Raw genomic sequence first — 20,458 nt, forward strand, 5'->3', positions numbered from 1 at the left:
TTTTTATTTGTAACATAGAAAACAAATCTTAAAGGGAAAAAAATGAAATTATGAATTTGATTTTCTAGCGATTAAAGTTCTAAATATAGGTGGAAAGGCGTCTAATTCCAAGATTTTAAGATCATAGATAAAATACCAATAGATGAATCCAGTACTAAAATAGAGTAACAATCGCATTTTTAATCATACGAATTGCATCGCTTCAAAACAAAAAAAGATATCCCCTGAGAATCTTATCCCAAGTCTGAATTAAAATCTTATACATATTTCCATCAAGCGATGTATAATACCTATGAACAGTTTTAGTTGAAAACAGAAGTTTCTAAACAAAACTTCGATGAAACAGAGCTGTTTGAGGTATTTGCGCACGGTTTCTTAGAGTTTCGCAACTGCTTTAGTTCCATTAAATCAAGAAATGATTTCTAACTCCCCAATTATGATTGAGAACAGCAATTAATAGAGCGAGAATAAGCTATATAAATAAGGACGAAATATAAGTTTCAAAATTTAGAAAAACATTAAAATTCTTAAATTAAAGGTTTTTAATTTTTCGCACAGAATTATTTTTTTAAAGAAACTAGTCAAATATTTTTAAATCCGAATATTATTAACCAGTTAAGTGCGCTGGCTGTATATACACGTCAATCTAAATTTTTATTTTGGTGCGGTCGATGGGTAATTTTCATCTAATAAAAATGAAATCTATATTTGCTTTATGATTTTTTGCAAAATTTACTATGAAACCATACAATTTTGCATTCGACGCGTATGTGCGTCATCGCTTGGCTTGAAGACTTTAGGGCTTGAAAAAAAAAAAAAAAAAAAAAGAGGGGGGGGGGTTGAGAGACTTTAAAAAAAATAAATCCTGTAGTTAACTGGTTAAAAAAAACTTTCATTTACAAAGTGACAATGCTTTATTTAAAAATATTTTTAAACTATTATAAATATTTCGAATAAATTCACAGAAGTATAGAAAACACAAAAATTGAAATTATAATTTTTTTACGAGAAAGATTTCACCATGGAGTACAAAACACATTACGCTGATTCATTACCTTACGCAGTGAATACAGTTCTTAAAAAAATATAGTTACTCCTAAATTACACGTCAAAGTTAGTTCTTATTCAGTGTATGACGGCATATTTTCAAATTATCGGTAAATTTTATATATAAATCGGAATATTTTAACTTCTCTTATTAGTACATTTTTTTTAATTAATAAGGAACTTGCTAAAATTATTCCAATTCGATGAAATCTTTCTTACTATTTCTGCTGATAGTGAATAAAACAAGATAGTTTTTTGAGTAGATATTCAAGCTATTTTATGAATATAACTTTTTATCTGATGTATATGAAATTGAAAGAAAAAGACAACAATAATTTGATTTATTAGTTTCATGCATCCTTGTACAACAGATTGAGGATTATTAAAGAAATGATCAAAAAGTAGTTGTACTAGAAGTGTCCAATTTCATTAGTTAAACTAAAAAAATAATAAACAGATGGACAAAGGAAGAAGATTTACAATTTCACATAATGCTGTTACAGTTTATCACATAAATAATACAGTCACAGATGCTGATTTCATTGATTTATCACAGAATAAAAAATAAATAAAAAAAATCCCTGGATCATCATTTTCATAAACCAAGTAGTACTGTGAAGCATTTTATGCACTGATTTGAATAGTAATTTTAAGGCTTTATAGCCTCATATGGCGGTGGTGGTGATGTTGGTCCGCCATTAACAATAGGTGTACCTTCTGTTGCACTCGCCACTAAGAACCTTTGATATTTTCTTCCTTCAAAAAACATCATTACGGTCCATTTCAAAGCTAAAAGGGCGAAAATTGCGGCTGGAGCATAACCATTTCCTTCAAGTTTATATCCTGAAAGGATAAATTCAATATTAGACGAATGTAAGCAGTAGATTTCATCGCATTTTAATGTAAAGATTAAAATATAATTTAGTTTTTAATTTTTAAAATATTGTGTTTTATGCAATTTAAAACTTTTTTTAGTAATGTATGAATTGGATGCAAGCAGGGATAAAAGGAGCTATCCAAAAAAATCTACATCGAATATGCGGGTAATAAAAGAATTATATAAATTAAAAGTGAGTAGTGAAAATGGGTCACACATTTATCAATATTTCAAAAATCATCTAAACAGGTCTATAAGAGCCTACAGAGTATGAGTATTTAGTAAATTGAAAAGGACCAGTTTATCTCACTTAATGCTAGAATATCCATATTAATACTATAAATGAAGCATTTAACATCGATATCCGTATAAAATTGAAAATGATAAATTCCTCATTCCAGAAAAGAGTGAAGTTTAGTTTTGAACAAGCCTTTTAATTAAAAAAAAACTTTCAAAATATTTGTGAATGAGGATTACAAAGGCGTTACTCGAACTTGAATGTAAACAGTGTGGGATATAGCGACAAAGGCTGTTAAAGGTGTTACTCATACTACCTTGCCGGACGCGACGTCATTTCCTTTTCGAGTGTAAAATACAAGGTTTTTGAGAATAACTCAGAAGATTAAAAATACTAAAATTATATTAAATTCAAAGTTGTGGTAGAATACTTCAGAGAGAGAGCTTATTTTCTAAATAACTTTTAGCATGTTCGTTGCCATGAATCATGCCTGTGATTCAAACCACTATCTAATAAGATATTTACTTCTTTATTATATCTTAACTGTAAAAGAGAATAATTAGAAGATGTGAATCGCAGGTGATTCACACAAAGAACAACGAGCTAAAACAAGGAGATATAAACTAAACATAGTCTTGCTCTACTCGCATCAAATTCTACACTTAATGAGAACTTTTGCCCTCGCCCAAATATGGGTGAACGGCACTCAACGTGTTAAATGATTTGGGAAGTTAGGAAATATCTAAGGACCTGATTTGCATGTAGCTGTTCACAGTAGACAGCCACGTAATGGTCTATTATTATCTTGGCGCAAGATCCAGTCTCTGCATAAATCCTGTTTTAAGCAGCCGAATGATTGACATGCTGTGCTTAATTGGCGCCTAGATAAATGATGACGTAAATTTGCGAGTTGTGAAGACAAGTGTGTACTGAAAAATAAATAAGAGCGAGCCTGAGTGTTTGGAATTAGAATTGTCAAGAACTTCGAAAGACAATCATTATTCGTATGGCAATGCTTAAATGTTCACCTCCTTTTCCTTTTGGTGAAGCTTTATTTTTCATTTGTGTAATGATGAAGTGAAAAAGATAATAGTAAATGAAATAAACTAAGAACAGAATTGCAAATTTTTGTGCAATCGAAATGGAATGAAATTATCCTTAATAAACGAATCAAATGTAAAAAAGCATTTCCAAATATGTATCCATCGAATTGAAATAAAATTATCGTATGTAAATGGATTAAATGTAGAATAGGTCATTTATTTGTGCGCAATAAAAATGAAGCAAATTTATTTATTTTTCATTAAAGATTTAATCCCATTAAGCGATTTGATCAAATTTTTAAAGATAATCATTTATACTTATAAAAGCAAGTGTTTGTGTGTATTCGCTTGCACGTGAGTGTGCGTTTCGGTGGTCTACAGGACAGACATACCATCAGAACTAAAGCTAAATTAGGCACTATGTACTTTAATAGCTGAGAATATGTACCTCGAAAAGACTTTTTTTTTTTTTTTTTTTTGAATAAGCGAAGTTGGTATTTTCCCATCATAACTTTCGAAAATATATCATAGCACAAAATTGATTTTTATGCTTTGAAATTACAAAAATTTATTTACCACGATATTTCCCCCCCCCTAAATGTTAACAGTTTAAAAAAATTTTAGCTGGTTTTTTTTTCAACAATAGATTTTATTTTCTCAATAAAATTCAAACTGTTTCCATTGTTTTATAAAATAATTAATCACACAATTTTCTTCCGTTGTTGAAAGCTAAGGAAGAAAGATTCTGCTAATTATTGAAACAGTTTGCTTGAGGAATTAGAGAAATTGCATTACCGCAAAAGATAACGCGTAGTTTGAAATAGATTACATAAATTTTAAATTTTTAATGACACTATAATGTCATGGGATTCGACTTAATTAGGTGAACTCATGTCAAAAGAATCATAAACATCAAGTTCAGCATAAGATTTGATTTAATTTAAATTAAACCTAACAATATTCCCGGCGAATCAAATGGCCGCCAAAGACGGCTAGTATTTAATAAAAAATATATCTTATCGAAGTATGCATTTTGACATTCGTGTTATTTATAGTAATGGAATTAATTCATGCATTAATTTTGGAGCTCATCTTGCATTTAATGTTAGTGGTACACATTACGTCATAGAATAATGCTAAGATAACGAGCAGCTAAATGTTAGGTTGTGCCATCTTCTATACATTTGTCAAGTGAGAGAGACTTTTATTCTTTAATTTATTTAAATAGATTCTAAGTTTGTCTAGGAATTACTCTTATTGCAAAATATTAAGGCAATTAGCTAAGGATTACTTTTGATAGAAGTTTGCATAATCTAACTCAATGGTACAAATCCTATGTTCTGCCTCTACAAATGTTGTTTAAATCGCTTTTGCATTCTTGAAATTGAAAATTCCATTTTTAGAGTAATATTGAACGACATCATAACGCATTCAGGAACATGAGACTATCGTTTTTGAGCGATTTTACTCTGCAGAAGGGTAATATGTAACGAGTAAGATGAGCACCGTTCCAGACTTCTTTTTTAGGGCTCGGTCTTCTTCCCGTTATATGTGTTTGTTTATTATTATTTTCTTGCACGTCATTTAGAATTGTATTGTTTTGTTTCAATTCGTAACTTGTGTTTTTATCGTTCATGTGGCAAGGTAAATTTGGCACATTATCCTACTCGCATATGCTACGCCACCTATTTCCGCTGATAATCAGGGTTTACTGCATTGATGTATAAACATTTTCTCCTCCTCTTTTTATTTTATCCCTCTTTTGGTGAAATCAGCCTTTTCTGGTGCAGAGTTTTGTTTCTGGGAATCGACAGTTTTTGATAGATGAACAGCTCAACACCATCAAGTCTTTTTCATCCAGAAAATGTATCGCACAAAAATAACGCGTGAAACAAAAATGCACTATAACTAAGACTGAATTTAAAAAAAAAAAAATTGTACTAATGAAAATATTGATGGAGAACATGTCTTGCCATATTATTTTTTTTATTTTTATTTTTTCTCAATTTCTATAATTTTTTTAATACGATTAAACTTTCCTTATTCAAATCTCCGCCATGTGTACATGCATTTTACCCTGTCATGATCTGCAAGAGAACTTCGACAATATAGGGAACAACAATTCAAGGTCATCTTTGTCACGGAACAAATTTGAATCCCAGGATTGTGTTCTCCCCCCCCCTCCCCCATTTACTTACTTTTTTGTTCAGAAATAATAAAAATATAACTGCAGAATTAAGGAGCAAATGCATCTTATTTTGAACTCCTAGTCAGATACTAATTATCTTTGTAGGACCAAAAGGTAAATCGAAAATGCACCTGAAGATTTAGATTTGTTGTTGTTACTTACGGCACTTGTACAAGTCCACTGACAAAGTCAGCGATTTAAGTCGAGTTTGTGCCGTTACTTTTGAGGGTAAAGGCCTTTGAGCACCCGAGGGCAGAAGTCTGACTTCTAGCTCATATGAAGATGGCACTTACACACTCGCTTGCACAGCCCCTTTTTACAGGGGGGCTTTTTAACACCACTCACAGATAGTCATAACACTGAGTAAAGAACTACCATGCCCGACCCAGGACTCGAACCCGTGATGCCCAGATCATGGGGAAGACTGATTTAGATTTACTTTCTGGTATATGAAGCAATCAAAGAGGAATAATTGTAATCTCAAAACATTCAACTTCAAGATTTTACTTAATCTTCACTTTTAGATTAAGAAGCCAAGTCCAAAATAACCAGTTTTGAAATTAAGTTTGCACGAGAATACATTAACGAAAAACAAAACGGAACGGAAACTAAATAAGTTGGAGGACAATGGAGGTATGTAGTTTTGGCATCACAATTGTAAATCTGTTTCAAATTTTTGACCAAATTCGTCAGAAAGTTGCAAGTTTATTGGGTTGTCTTTTTCAAGTGCATATAAATGTTACAAATCAGAAGCGTTTCCGGCTGGAATTAAAAAAAAAAAAAATTGTATTTAATCTTTACGGTAAAATTGCAGATAGGTCACATTTTGGACCAAAATCGGTTAAAAAGAAGGGGTATTTCATAAAAATGTATTTTTGACTCTTCATCATGGGACAAAATCCAGCACAAAGCGCGCATTTTCTTGGAAATGTACAAAAGCGTCGTGGAAGAACGATCCCACTTTTTTTTTTTATTTACAACACATTACCCATGTTCCGACATATTCTGGAAAATTTTTATACCTTTACGAATAAATGGCAAAAATTTCATGAAGAAATAAATAACCTATACATTAAAGTTATTTTATTTAAAGATAATTATTTAGATATTATGACTATATGCTAAACTTTTTAATGAAAAATTATCGTTGAAGAAATAATTTATATTCAGCCATCTTCAATTTATTTCGTTTTTTTTTTTTTTTGATTATTTTGTATTTATTATCCTTTAATTTTTTTTCTTTGTTCAAAGCAATAAGATTGCTTTCATTTTGTCTGTGCAATACACTAAATTAATACTGACATATTCTACAGGCTATTCGGCTTTAAGTAAAGAAGAAGAAAAAAAAAGTCATCAGCAGGAAAGATAAAAATCGCGTTTCATATTGCATTTAATGTTTTCTCTTTCTCATAAGCTAGTGCAAACTTTCATTCAAATGATATTTTTCTTCCTGTTACGTAAGAGGAAAAAAAAAGAGAGAATGAATGATGTAATCTATGAAGCTTTAAAAAGTCTAATCAACGTCAACGCTGAAAATTGAACGGAGCAGTTTTCTTGGCATCTTCCCAAGAATTTTTCTACGTATATGAACCATCGACCTTTAAATTAAAAATATATTTTGCTTTCGCAAAATAACACTTTTCGACACTACTGTTATGCACAGGCATCGTTTCGATTTTCGCAATATTAATTTCTCTCAGCTTACAAAAATCATTAGCTCTGTTGACAATTTCTTTTGTTTATAAAATAAATAAAAAAATGACCGGAAACACTTCAAATTAATAACTCTCCATAAATCGCATTTGAAATTTCGATTTTTAAACATTTTCCAGCTATTTAATTTTTAATTGAGCCAGCAAAGTATGCGTGACTGTTTAAACAAAGTATACTTTGTTTAGATTCAACACTCGATTATTTTTTACTATACCAAATTAGTCGATACATAACTTGTACCCCATCTTTTTACACTTTGTGTACTTGCGTGTATAGAATAACACGTGCAATGTAAATTATCAGCCTAAAATACTCAAAAAATTATTTAAAAAAAACGATTTATTAATAGCACAGTTAAAGAATAAGAACAGACAAAGATTTCAAAATATTTGTTGTGATTGATCCCACTTTACCAGACGTAACTAACCTAACCCATGTGTCAAGGATTCTTGGTTAAGAAGAAATGAAAAAGTTTCAGTAGGTCAAAGTGACCATGTAGCATCGAGGCTTCACTTGAGATAGATGTATCTCTGTAGCACCAGTGTATGGATGTAGATTGCCTACCTGAAATACTTTCATAGGGAACTGACCTACATTTGTGTTTTTCCAGGAAGAAAACCAGTAAAACCTTCAATCACCAGTCGGATTAAATTGAGCAATAAAGCTGCCGACAGCTCATATCGATTTACTAGTTTTTGATAAATGTTGGTTAATAGCACAACTTCGGAGTAACTTCCCAATTGAAGTTCTTAACCTATGCGATGTTTTAAGTAACGAGTCCAAACGGTTAAAAATTAGCGATTTAAGTGTGTGAGAAATTAAATATAAAATGCTGATTGTCTATAGCTTACTTTTAATGTTCTATTGCAAAACAGGTAGGATTATCTTCTAATTATCAGTTAATTCCCTCTATAATTAGTATACATGAGATTAGAAAAGAGCCAAAATAACAACCAGAAGCATCTTATTATTATTGCATTATAATTATGACAGCGGTTTTGAAAAGCTCATCAAAATATGATATATTCAAATCTCAGATTAACATTATCTTAAAATAAACAGGACTTCTAAGTATTTGGAAATGTAGGTGAAGCAATGCTTGATATCAATTCGGGATGATACGGTTAACCTTTCCCTAGTTTTTGCACCGCTTTTTTTGTTTTATCCGTTCCTTTAACTGACAGCATTTACATTTATCAGCATTCTTCGATTTTGTATATTTTTCTTTTTATTCGAGAGCTTGCTAGATTCGATTATTCGTTTCATAATTTTTTTTTTTTTTTTCTTGTCTAAGAGCATTAAGAAAATTATTGAAAATCAAAATATTCAAGAAAAAAATACTTCACTGACATTTTTCTAAAAATATTTTCTTGAGAAAGGCGACATATTCACAAAACAAGACCAACGACAAGTTTCAGAATATGTTTTTGTAATAACGTTTTTCAGTATTTAATAAAAATATAATTTTATGGAAAAACGATTGGTGAAATCGAAATGAACTATTTAATCAGCCTTGTATAATAAATTTTGATAAAATTCTTAATATTAAGGGGGGGAAAAGTGCACGAAAATAAAATTAGTATCTTTAAAAGGCTAACTTTAAAAAAAAAATTAAATGATTTTTATGCAATTACATGCTTCGAAATTATTGAAGAAGAGCATTACAATTTCGATTAATTTTTAATAAATAAAATATATAATCGAATTTTTAAAAAACACTTTTCGTAGTGAGCATCTACTATCCAAGAAGTTAGTACGTGACAGATTTGATCTCTATGTTCAACGGTCTATTCTATAGAGCTTTTTGGATGATTTTTGAATCACGCGCCACGCAATTAACAGAAAATATGGGGAAAAAAATTCACTTTTAGCTTTAATTGAACTAACTGCTTTTAACTTGAAAATAAAGCGTTATTTTTCAATTCTCTTAACTTTAGATTGATAAAAATTTGAAGGATGTCGTGAATAAATTAGCAAGAATTTATAGATCAAATAAAATAAAAAATATTAAAAGATGAGGAAATATGCTGCGTTTTAAAGTCCAACCCAAACATTTCGCTCATTCGAGTTTTTTTATTCGTTTTTTTTTTTTTTTACATGTTTTGCACTTGGGGAAAGGGGGAAAAAAAAAGCTAAAATAAAAACTAAAACAACACTGAACAGACGTCATATGTCAAATTAGCATTCAGTGCAAAATAGTTTAGTTTCATTACATTTATGCTCTCTTTTCAAATCAAATCTATTTTGTGATGGAATTGTAATTTCGAAAAAAAGTGATGGGGATTTGTGTCAAGATCTCTGTTGACAGGACAGGATAGGAAACAATCCTTCTCAGATACAACGCTTGTAAACATTTTTAAAATGAAGCGAAGTGAAAATCTCAGTGCGAGAAGAGGTTATCTCCAATTTTAGTTCATAGAATAATTCTTAGCAATAATAATAATAATAATAATTCCTAGGTGAACACCGGTACAGTTATTTAATATTTTACAAGCTTTTATTTGGAGATATCACGCTCTTATACTAAAAGGAAAATGTGTTTCATATTTATCAAGGAAACTCCTAGAACGATAAAAAAAATTAGAGCCATCTCTACTTTGCACCGAGGTCTTCATTTGTTATTTATATACATCGCTACAATAGCAAATGGCTGATACAGTTGCTCCCGGAAATCGCAAGATCTAGCAAAAAATAAGCTAACTTCCATCCCATGTAAATAGCAAGATTCGCTGCTAGGAGGTTAAATGTCAAATTGATCCTACATAATCTCTCGTTTACCCCTACCTTTTTTGGTAAGGGAGTGAGGAATATAAACTTTTGCTACATACAATGAAAGGCCTTATTATCGTTGTATAAGTAAATACTAAATTTTAAATTCAATAGCGAAATGGTTTTTCTTACCATTAATTGCAAGTATCTGACCTCTTACGGCACCCTAGCCTTCATTATGCGGTTAATAATATTTTAACTTTATCACAACGGTTTTGCAAAAGAACGATCAGCAGTAGTTTTCTCGCAACTTCCTTGTATATTCCCTAGTAAAAGTGTTACCCCCCCCCCCTCCCCCGGATAAAAACTGCAGGCCGTGAACGACATAAGTGCTCAGATATTTATTTCCGGAATCTCGCAAATGAATATTTAATGCTTCGTATAACAGGAAAGAAAATCCAGTATGCATTTGAGAGGCCTTACCCATCATGTATTTAAAAGCCTTTCTTTTGATCTATTGAAATCAAAATTTGACACAAAGGTGCAATTTTAGAGCAAGATTACATACCAAATTTCCTCTATCCTCTATCGATAACTCAAAATGTTTAGGTTATCGTGTTCCTAGATAGACTGACAAAATAAAAAAAATAAAAAAACATAGACAAAACATCTATGTTTTTTACACTCAGGGAAATAAAACTTGAAGATACATCAAAACCTTCAGGTGGAGTTATTTTACGACAGTAAGATTTTTTCTTGGTATACTTTCGACTAAGAGAAAGTATGAAGTTTATTTTTCTGAAACTAATATGGTATATCACTTGTGGTCAATGTGACCTGAAGAATCATTTTGCCAATAACCCTCGGCAACGACAACCCGTTTAAAGCATTACATTTCCACAGTATGCTTCACAGATTTTTTTCTGATAAAGTTTTATTTTTTAATAAACAATAAATGATTATTTGTATAAAAATATTGTTCAGTTTGTCGAGGTTAGTGGAAATACAAAAAAAAATTACCTTGATGATAAACAGCCATTAGTATAAAGTAAACAATAGAAGCTGTTAGCGTTACAATACTCAGAACTAGTCCACATAGTTTAACTATCCGAAGGCTTTCAGGAGTGTATTTGAGATGTAAAACTCTTCTTCTGTAATTTATATGTAGATTAAGAACTATAGCAGCAAAAATTCCTAAAACAAATGTAAAATAGTTATTAGATTAGATTACACGAGTGATAAAATAGATTTAAATAGTTTTGTATTTTAACATATAATAAAAGAAGAAAATAATTATATATACATATATATATTCTTGAATGTAATGGAAAAAGTTTCGAATATTTCATATAGCTTTTATATAATTGTGTTAGGTTTAATGGTTCTTGTATTCAAAACTATCTGCATATCATTATGGTTTCTGTGGATTTAAATAGAAAGATTTTCAACAAGTTTAAATAAAGCAATTTTTTCGTGCATTCAAACTAAGTTTTTTAAATTCTGAAATAAATCAGTCACAAATCCTGATCAAAGTAGCCTTAAAAGTTGTAAGTGTACGAATAAGAAAAGAGCAGCATGTATTCATTATTGAAAATTAGGTAGTTTATTAATCTCTGTAGCAATAAATCTCACTCCTCCAACGTATTCAGATACTGGACGAGTCTGGTAAGTAGTAGCTAAATTAAAATTGCCCTACCAAGAAAATCCCAGACCTGTTTTATGGGATTAATACCTGGAAATCTGGTTAGTCAATTCATACATTGAATATCCCTCCTTAAAAAATTTTTTTAACCTAGATGAACCTAATGTGAATCAGTGCTGTAATCCATAAAAATGAAATCAAGGACAGATCCACTCCGGAAAAAGCAAACAAAGGGCTCCAAGACTTCATTTTCTATATTGGACAGCCAAGGTCGGATTATCCAACAGGCAAAGTAAGCAATTGCCTAGGAATTTCTCAAATATGCTGCTCCATGCCTCGAGGTATTTTTGGCATTATTTTTCAGAGTAAATTAATTTTGTGCTTCGATTTAATTTACTAGATCCGAGTATTCGAACTTATTTTAATTAAAAATAAGTATCGTTGAAATTGTAGAATTGCATTCTTATATTCAGTGGTAATATATATATATATATATATACTTGAATCTATTTACAGATTAGTGTATTCAAATTTGTTTTGCAGTTGGTTGAATTATTTACGAATCAACAACACTAACAAAAATTCGAAATGGAGTAATGAAATTGCATTAAAAATTTGTGATTCTTCTACAATTTTATTTAAAACTATTTTTTTAATTTAAAAAATTATACACGAGATCTTGAAACTAAGCAGTGATGAAATTAAAATCAATAAAAAGATTTGTTTTTGAAAACTGGCGAAACTCATGTTATCTATAGGGCCCTCAAAGGCTTAATCGGGGCCCTGACAGCTGCCACAAAGAGGCCATTCCACTTCTGTGGCCAGGAGAATTCGTTTAACTTGCGTTAAAAATATATTATAGAATTTCTGATAAATTTCTAATAGAAGTGCTAAAAATTATTCTTATAAATGTTTTGTAAAAAAAAAAAAAAAAAAAAAAGTAGTACCACCCACTTTCAACCATTATTTTCAAAATTTCAAAGAATAGTTTTAATCACCTGACCTACGAATTCTTTTTACTCCTAATTAGATGATACATATCCTTTTACAGGCATTTACCGTTGTTTCGATCCGTATAAGAACGTAAAAGACACCGAATTTACTTAAACATGTCCATGAAATTTTAATGAACTGCTTCTTTGACTTGATTATAAATTTAACTACCAAAAATTATGTAGTTAGATGCACGGAGCAGACATGCTATTGTAGATAAAGAGTTTAAAGTTGAAAAAAATTAGTCGTAAATAAGACTCATCAAATTAGTTGATAAAAAAACACTTATATAAATAAAAACGACGCTTTTTAGTATTTCAAATTATTACTGACACATTATATCAAACTGATACTAAACTATTTTTATTATTAATATACTTATTATAATAATTATGCTGATTATTAAATTTATCTCATTCACACAATTATCTTACCTGATAGAAGCCCCCATAAAGCTGCATTGACATTCTTCAAAGCTGCGAACGAAACGAAGATCGAAGCTCCAGATAAAATACCCAAAATTGCAAAAACTTGCTTAAGTCCTAAACAACGCTGTGGGCCTTCCATTGGATTTTATAAAGACCTACAAATCATTCGTCGAGCGCGAACGAGCTCTATTGTCTTTCTTCTATTTGTTTCTGATAAGAGATTAATTGATATGATAGATGCTCGAAGTATTTCTTATCATCGACAGTTTCGTGGAAAGTAGAAAAGCAAGGTCAAATCGCGATCTATTCCTCTAGCACAGCTGACACATAGTTCCGGTGCTGTTGAAAGAGACAGAGCTCCAGATGTTTTTCGTCACTTTATGTAAAATAATACTTAGGTCGCAAGCATCGAATTAAAATAAGTCATTTTTCAAGCTCAAGCTCATCTATGGTAATACTTTTCTTTCCTTGGTTTCGTGACTAATTTACAAGAAAACGAAGAAGGCTTTTATATACCTGCTATCAAGAGACAGTCTCATTTTCAAAATCACACAGAAGCATTTTTTTTAAATATCTATTCTAATATTTTTTAAAAATAATCAAAATGGTTTCAATCACTCTGGTTTCAAAATTAATTGATGAAATTAACATTCCTATATGTCGAAGTCCATTTGATTGTTTTCTAATTTCTCTTTATGACATCATGGGTTCTTCAATGGTGATATAGTGAAGAAGATTTAGATTATGCAGCAGTATAAACACCCAAAAGTCCTCCTTTTCTCTTTTCAGAAAGAGTAAGTAGACCATTTCAGTAATACATTTTTGATTAAAGTCAACATTGTATTTAAGTTGAATAGTAAAATGCCTTCATGATACAAACTTGTCTTAATTTTTTTAAATGTTCGTGGCCATGATAAACTCTTGATTTCATTGAGGACTCATATTGATTTGGCTTCGTTGTCAAATTATTAAGCCAGTAATTTTTATTATTGACAAATAACTGATTTAGCAATACAGAGCATATTCAGTGGAAATAGATATGATTACACCCACGAAGGATCATATGGAAGGCATGCAGCAATCGATTATGGTATTGTAGCTTCATTTGAGACAGTATGCCGAAATGATTCATCCGTATGCTCGCCTCTTAGATCAGCAAAACATTCTAGTTGACATTGGTTTACCCTTATTTTTATGGAAGAATTCGGAAATATCTTTGAAAACTATATAGCTACGTTGCAGAATTGACCATATTTTTCTGCAAGAAATAAAAAAAAAAGAAATTATTTCACTGTGGAAAAAAGTATAATTATTAGCTTTCATACAAATATTTTAAGGAAAAAGAAATAAAGTAAAATTATTTTCACTTGGCGTTACAAAATATTTCCCTGATTTACCTGTTGGTTTGGTTTGATTAAGTTATATTAACGTTTAGTTTTGAAGCAACACTAGGTCTATTTTTGGACGGTTGTTGTCATAGACAAGCCCGCTGACGAAGTCGGAGGTTTTAAGCTGAGAGAGCGTCTCTTGTTTTCAGTAGCACCATCTAGGGCTAAGAGTACGTCTTAGCTACTTATGCTCCACAACCCTTTTTATGGGACGAACTTCATTCAAACATTTCATACACTCACCCACAGATCATAACACACACATTCGCTTGCACAATCCCTTTTTACGGGGGGGGGGCATTCACACACCTCACAGTTAGAACACAGGGAGGAGAACAACCATGCCCGAACCAGGACTCGAACCCGGGACGCTCAGATTACGGGGAAGTCGCACTGCCTCTAAGCCAGGTCGCCGGCATTTTGGACACACCTTGTCATATTGAATCACGATCAGATGACGAGCTAAACTACAGAAAACGATACTTTATCGCAAGATTCATAAACATCCTTTAATAGAATATTGTTAAATCTGTTTTCCGTCGAAAACTTTACAAGTGCATCTAATATCATCGAGCAATGTATCTGGGTCAAAACCTTAACCTAGTTGAATGATATAAGTTAAACACTTCACTTAACTCATTCATGCACGGAGTTTTTATGAAAATTTGCTTCATAAAAATTCACTATCATTAAGTTAATGATAATGAATTACTAATGCTTTTATGCAAACATCCCATAGTTATTTTAGAATTGGAAAATATCAAATAAATTTTATAATTGATACAGAAATGTTGTTTTTATATAAAATAGGGAGAATTTCATATTCGGACCTTCATCTAGATTGGAACTTAATTGTAACCACCATTCTATTAAAAATTTGAGACATAGACTAAAAAACTTTTGTTGCAATGATGCAAAGGTGGTTTCTCGAATGATTTTTGTGGGGAACGCTACATGGCTATAGTCAGTGAACAGAACATCAAGATGTCTAGATATCATCAATTAAATGTCTTAACAAAAGACTAATAATCCTTACGCTGTTTTGAATAGAAAAATATATTTTCGGAGGGAAGACTTATATCGCTACAATTTATTATTATAATTTTATTAAAATAATGTAAAGATATGGTGAAGTGATTATTTTGGGTGCTATTTTCGAAAAATTGCTCAGATTGGATCGCAAACAGCTTCCTGTATCAAATGATCAAATGAAGAAGACTATGATTTCTAACTAGAGGAATGGTCCAGAAAGCAATCAAATATTAGCCCTGATAAACTGGAAATTAGACAAGTTACGGACGTTATTAACATTGAATATTGGTTCAAAAAAAAAAGCTAAAGACCTAAAAGCATAGAGAGAAGAAGAAATGATGCAGTGCATAAAATGTCATGCCCGAGTTCATACATTGTGTGCTGATGAGAGTTTGAAAATCAAAATTTTTCTTGCTTTATTTGTGCTTAAAGAAATCAGTTGTCCAATTATGAAAACCAATGTTTTTAATTGAACCAATGACATAATTTTTTGTGCTATATTTTCATCTTTAAACAGTACTTCTCAAAAGATTAAATACATTTAAAAAAACTACAAGATACTTTTCTACTTTCTTTTTATTAAAATTACTTCTGTATCATTGCACATAATCCATCAGTTGCAACCTTCCCCTATATTATTCAACTCTTATATTTAAGAAATTCAAGGTTCAGTGCAGAAATATTGATACTGCAATGCAATTAGTTTTGAAATAAGTGGCGTAAAGTGAAAGGATGCCCTTATGTCATTAAGACACATAATAGAATTAATGTCGGGAAAAACTGTTTCATATAAGCTATTAGCAGGTTAAAAGCAAAAATATAGTGAAATAAAAGGATTTTGAAAAAGAAAACTAGAACTTTCTTTTTTTATATATTATTTTATTCGAGGGGAGGGATTTTACAATTTAATAAACATTCATAAAATTTTACCTTGGGCAAAGTAGAAGTTACTATCAAATCATTCTATAATATATGATGGATTATGCGTAATAATCTAGTCTTGCATATAAACGTATTTGGTTTTACCTGGAAGCGTTACATTGAAGCATGAATTAAAAATTAACCTCGGCTTCATAGAAAAAGTAAAAATTCGCCTGTGGTTAGAGAATTAAAATTGTGTTCGCAATGAATGAAAGTTATATTATCACGAATAAATTTTACAATTTGGGAATTGACCGTGTTTCATACTGACTGACAGGTGTGTCCATAATCCGATTATAAGAAAAGATTAGAATTTTTTTCAATTTTGATCGACAATTTCACGAATTGGTTGTAGAGACATTTCGTGAACTGGTTGGCCAAAAACGTAATTCTAGGAGAAACCGTAGATTGGCTGATGAATTTACGGCGACATAGGTCTATTCTCAAATTGGCTGGTTTCGGGCTGTAGCCTTAATATTATTTGGAAAAGTTTTGCTTCATAATAACTGTATTTAATACGAATAACGTTATCAAAACTTCTAAATCTAGGGTACCCAATGTTTAAGTCGTGAGTCAAGTTTGATTGGGCGCGACAAACTCTTGAATGTATATATATTTCTCCGAAATCCGCAATTTGAGTTAAAAATCTTTATCAAGCCACACACACACACACACACACACACACACACACACACACACACACACACACACACACACACACACACACACACACACACACACACACACACACACACACAAGCGATTCGTGTTTAAATAAAAATAAAAAATAAAATAAAAACTAAAAACCAAATAAATATCTTTTCAACTCATGGATATCATATATAAAAATAGCTTTTTACGTACGATGAAACCTTCTCATTTCACCTGTTACTTCGTAAAAAGTTGAGTTTGAACTCCGATACCGTGCACCTAATCCCATATTTCTTTTCGATATAAATGTCCATTTCAATTTATGTGCACATTAATTCCAAAGAGATTCGTCATTATTTTTAGATTTAATAATAAATGTTATTTCCTTCACAAAGGTTCCATTTTGGCCAATGAAACTTCTTACTGAAAGAATGCGTGCTGTTAGTCTCTGAAAATATTCAATGTGCTGACGATGCAATGGGTTACAATGTTTAAAAGCTTTGGGACCCATGCACATCGAAATTATTACAAGATTCAATTCTTAAATATCTAAACTTAACATTGAAAGTAGCTAGACAAAGATTTTTAAATGACGTACCTACAAGCGTTTTTATTAAATATAAAATAATCTTTCCAATAAATTTTATAATACATCTGACTGAATTCAAACAATAGAATAATTTAAATTGAGCACATGATGAATAATCTCTCAGCGCATGTACAGTTTACAATTTTTACCAAAGTTTCGAATTCTTTGCAGGGAAAAAATAAATAAATAAAACCTTGGTTCATGTCGTTGCAGATACTTAAGCTATCATATAAAGAGGGTTATATAACTAAGCAAATATAATAAAATAACTATAATTCAAGCTTATAATCAATAAAAGTTATATTACGATTGAAAAATTGTTTTAAGACACTAAAATTTTGACTTTTAGTCAGCCAATTCCTTAATCGACCAGACGTAAATAGGTTTTTTAAACGCCAAGAAAAACTACCTTATTTTTAAACTTTTTATACTATTGAAGTTCATCAAGAAAGATTGAATTTCCATTGTGTTTTTACAATTTTTTACACTTCTGTCGGTCAAATACTTCGAAATGCTCCAAGATATGTGAAATTTTGTTTCGAAGACTAATGAGCTTCGCACATTCACATTTAGTTTAAATCTTTTTATAATTCATAAAAATTTCCTCAGCTATATTCCTCAAGCATTTGTTTTTGATGGCGTATTTTGGCTTGTAATAAAAATCACTTTGTTTTTGTTGGCTATATACATGATATGGGATGTTACTAAAATTTGTGCATCGCAATTTATTACAAAACAAAGCTTAATGAGAATGAAAATTTTATTCCTGTCCTAAACCCACCTTTGTCTTACATCATTCTGAAAAAACTAACCTTAGGGCATATTTTGATAACTGGAAAAAAAAAATGTTAGCATAAGTGCATTGCAGTTGGAAAAGATTACTTGAACAGAGATGCACTAAACTTTGACTAAGAAAGTGATATCTTTTGTTTTACGCTACCATTCCAGATACTTTTTGACCATAGTAGTATATCTTCACATATTAACAACCAGAATTTAGCATCTGGTTCGAACTTTTCACATATTAACAACCAGAATTTAGCATCTGGTTCGAACTTTTGAAATTCGAAACCATGAATGTGTGTGTGTTATTTATAAAATTAAAGTGTAGTGAGCTTTTATTTATGACTAGAATTGTATGACCACCCCAACAATATTAATGTTACAATTTTTTTTTTGATACTAGATGTATCAAAATACCTTTTTTAAATTGAATTTTCCTTTTTAGAACCATAGCGAATTATCAAGCTAACATCCTGGTTCAATATTACGATTCAGTCACGAAAATTTGAATTGAAAAGTAATTTGTTGAATTAAAATCTAAACAGTATTTTATGATTTTATCTCTAGAACTTTAATGCATTTGGTTCAAAAACAATTGTGGGAAAGAGTTATAATATATTTATTACAATGATGTAAATAATAAAATGATATAAAAACATACCATAAAATTTTCTTTGAATCTGGAAGCAGTTTGAAAGGACATCAGTGTTACATATAAATAAATCAAAGCAATCTTTTTGTTACATATGTTTTCCTTAATGCCTAGTTTTATGTTTATTTTTCTTACTTCATACGTTCAGATGCACGTGACAACACAGACACTCATTATAGTGAGAAATACTGAAAATGTTTTCCTGCTTTGACGTTCGAGCAATTTTCTCTGAATTCAAAGATGATTCAAGGAAAAAAGTGCACAAAAGATTTTCGCATTTAGTAGCTTTTTCTAAATGCATGCTATTTTTTTGCGTTCTTTTGTAACTATACGAGCTATTATAATACTGTCAAAATTTGTATTGATTGGTTATATGTAAATTCACTTTTATTCGCTTTTTTTTAAAATCAGTATTAAAAAACAAGAAAAGTACTGATTTGTCAGTACATAGTACATCCTGTGCTTTTAAAAATAGGGAAACTGAATAATATACAGATTAGGAAGTAATATTCAGTCACCAAAAGTCATAGGAAATCCTTAAAAAACTAAATCAATAATCACAATTATTAATTATAAGAGAGCAATACTGCATTATCATGCAATAATTTGGAACAAAAAACAAATATGTCTTAAATAAAAGTAATAAATTGTTGATTGCCATAAATTCCGATCACAAGTGAAAAACGTATTAATATTTTATGTTAAATCATAATTACAGCTTTCATGTAGGAACAAAACATTTTTTTTTCAAATGTTTATGTTAAAATTTGGATTTAATATCTTATGAAATATGCCAAAATCGACAATAAGTTGGGAATAGTTCGATTTTGCCAGTTCTAAGAGTTTTATGAGGGTAAAAAAATAAGGAATTCGTTTTAATGGGCTAATAAAGTGCATTAAAAGAGTATAAAACAAAATAATAGGCAAAAAGACAGCTGCCATTTTCTTGAAAGCAAAAGAACTGTGTGGAAATACATAAAAGAAAACAAGAAATAATTTTGAATAAAAAAGCAGTCTATAAATGATGAAGTTACGGAGAAGAAAATGAAAGGCGATATAAGTAAACTTAAACGCAATGTGTAGCTTATATATTAAACAACTTACATGAAAAACATGTTTTCACATTCTGCTTAAATATTTTATTACTAAATGAACTACTGTAAAATGAAACAAGAAAGTCATGTATAAATGCTACACAAACAGAGCAACATCTTCTCAAACAAACATTAATTTTATTCAGTTTTATTCCACGGAAGAAAAGCGTTTTAAACAAATACATAGACTGCTGAAATAACTTTTGCACGCTGGTTTATTTTCTTTAATATAAGATTTTCTAATTAATAAAATTGGATCTAATTCTATAATTCCACAAAAACCGGAATATTAAGATAAAAGCAAAACTGCGCATACTTACTATCATCGTAAAATCCATTTGAATTTAATAAAACGAATGCATTTCTTTACGAAAAACGAAGCATTTCTTTAGACGATAGATGAAAAATGATGAAGGCCAAATTGAAACATGCGCATAATTTTTTTAAGGCGAGTCATTTCAAGGTTTCCA

At 30.5% G+C, this 20,458-nt stretch overlaps 1 protein-coding gene across 2 annotated transcripts; it reads right to left on the reverse strand.

Moving 5' to 3' along the window:
* Positions 1–1,371: 1,371 nt before the first annotated feature.
* Positions 1,372–20,458, reverse strand: LOC129960792 (heme transporter hrg-1-like). 2 transcript variants are annotated; one of them, XM_056074440.1, is made up of 4 exons: positions 20,309–20,458; positions 12,885–14,136; positions 10,836–11,009; positions 1,372–1,890 (listed from the first exon to the last, which is right to left on the reverse strand). In XM_056074440.1, the coding sequence occupies exons 2-4, from the start codon at positions 13,015–13,017 to the stop codon at positions 1,697–1,699; spliced, it is 501 nt and encodes a 166-aa protein (XP_055930415.1). In that variant the 5' UTR covers positions 13,018–14,136; positions 20,309–20,458; the 3' UTR covers positions 1,372–1,696. The 2 variants fall into 2 exon arrangements, with proteins under 2 accessions (XP_055930415.1, XP_055930416.1); XM_056074441.1 differs by lacking the exon at positions 20,309–20,458 and adding an exon at positions 18,904–19,023.

This window comes from Argiope bruennichi, chromosome X2 (genome assembly GCF_947563725.1).
Source record: "Argiope bruennichi chromosome X2, qqArgBrue1.1, whole genome shotgun sequence".
Classification (NCBI taxonomy): Eukaryota; Metazoa; Arthropoda; class Arachnida; order Araneae; family Araneidae; genus Argiope; species Argiope bruennichi.

What these genes read in the sequence shown, in the direction of transcription:
- LOC129960792 (XM_056074440.1), bottom strand. Translation starts at nt 13,017, where the DNA reads ATGGAAGGCCCACAGCGTTGTTTAGGACTTAAGCAAGTTTTTGCAATT. An exon ending in TTTATGGGGGCTTCTATCAG is followed by an intron (nt 11,010 to 12,884) that starts GTAAGATAATTG and finishes CATTTGTTTTAG; the next exon opens with GAATTTTTGCTGCTATAGTT. An exon ending in AATGGCTGTTTATCATCAAG is followed by an intron (nt 1,891 to 10,835) that starts GTAATTTTTTTT and finishes TTATCCTTTCAG; the next exon opens with GATATAAACTTGAAGGAAAT.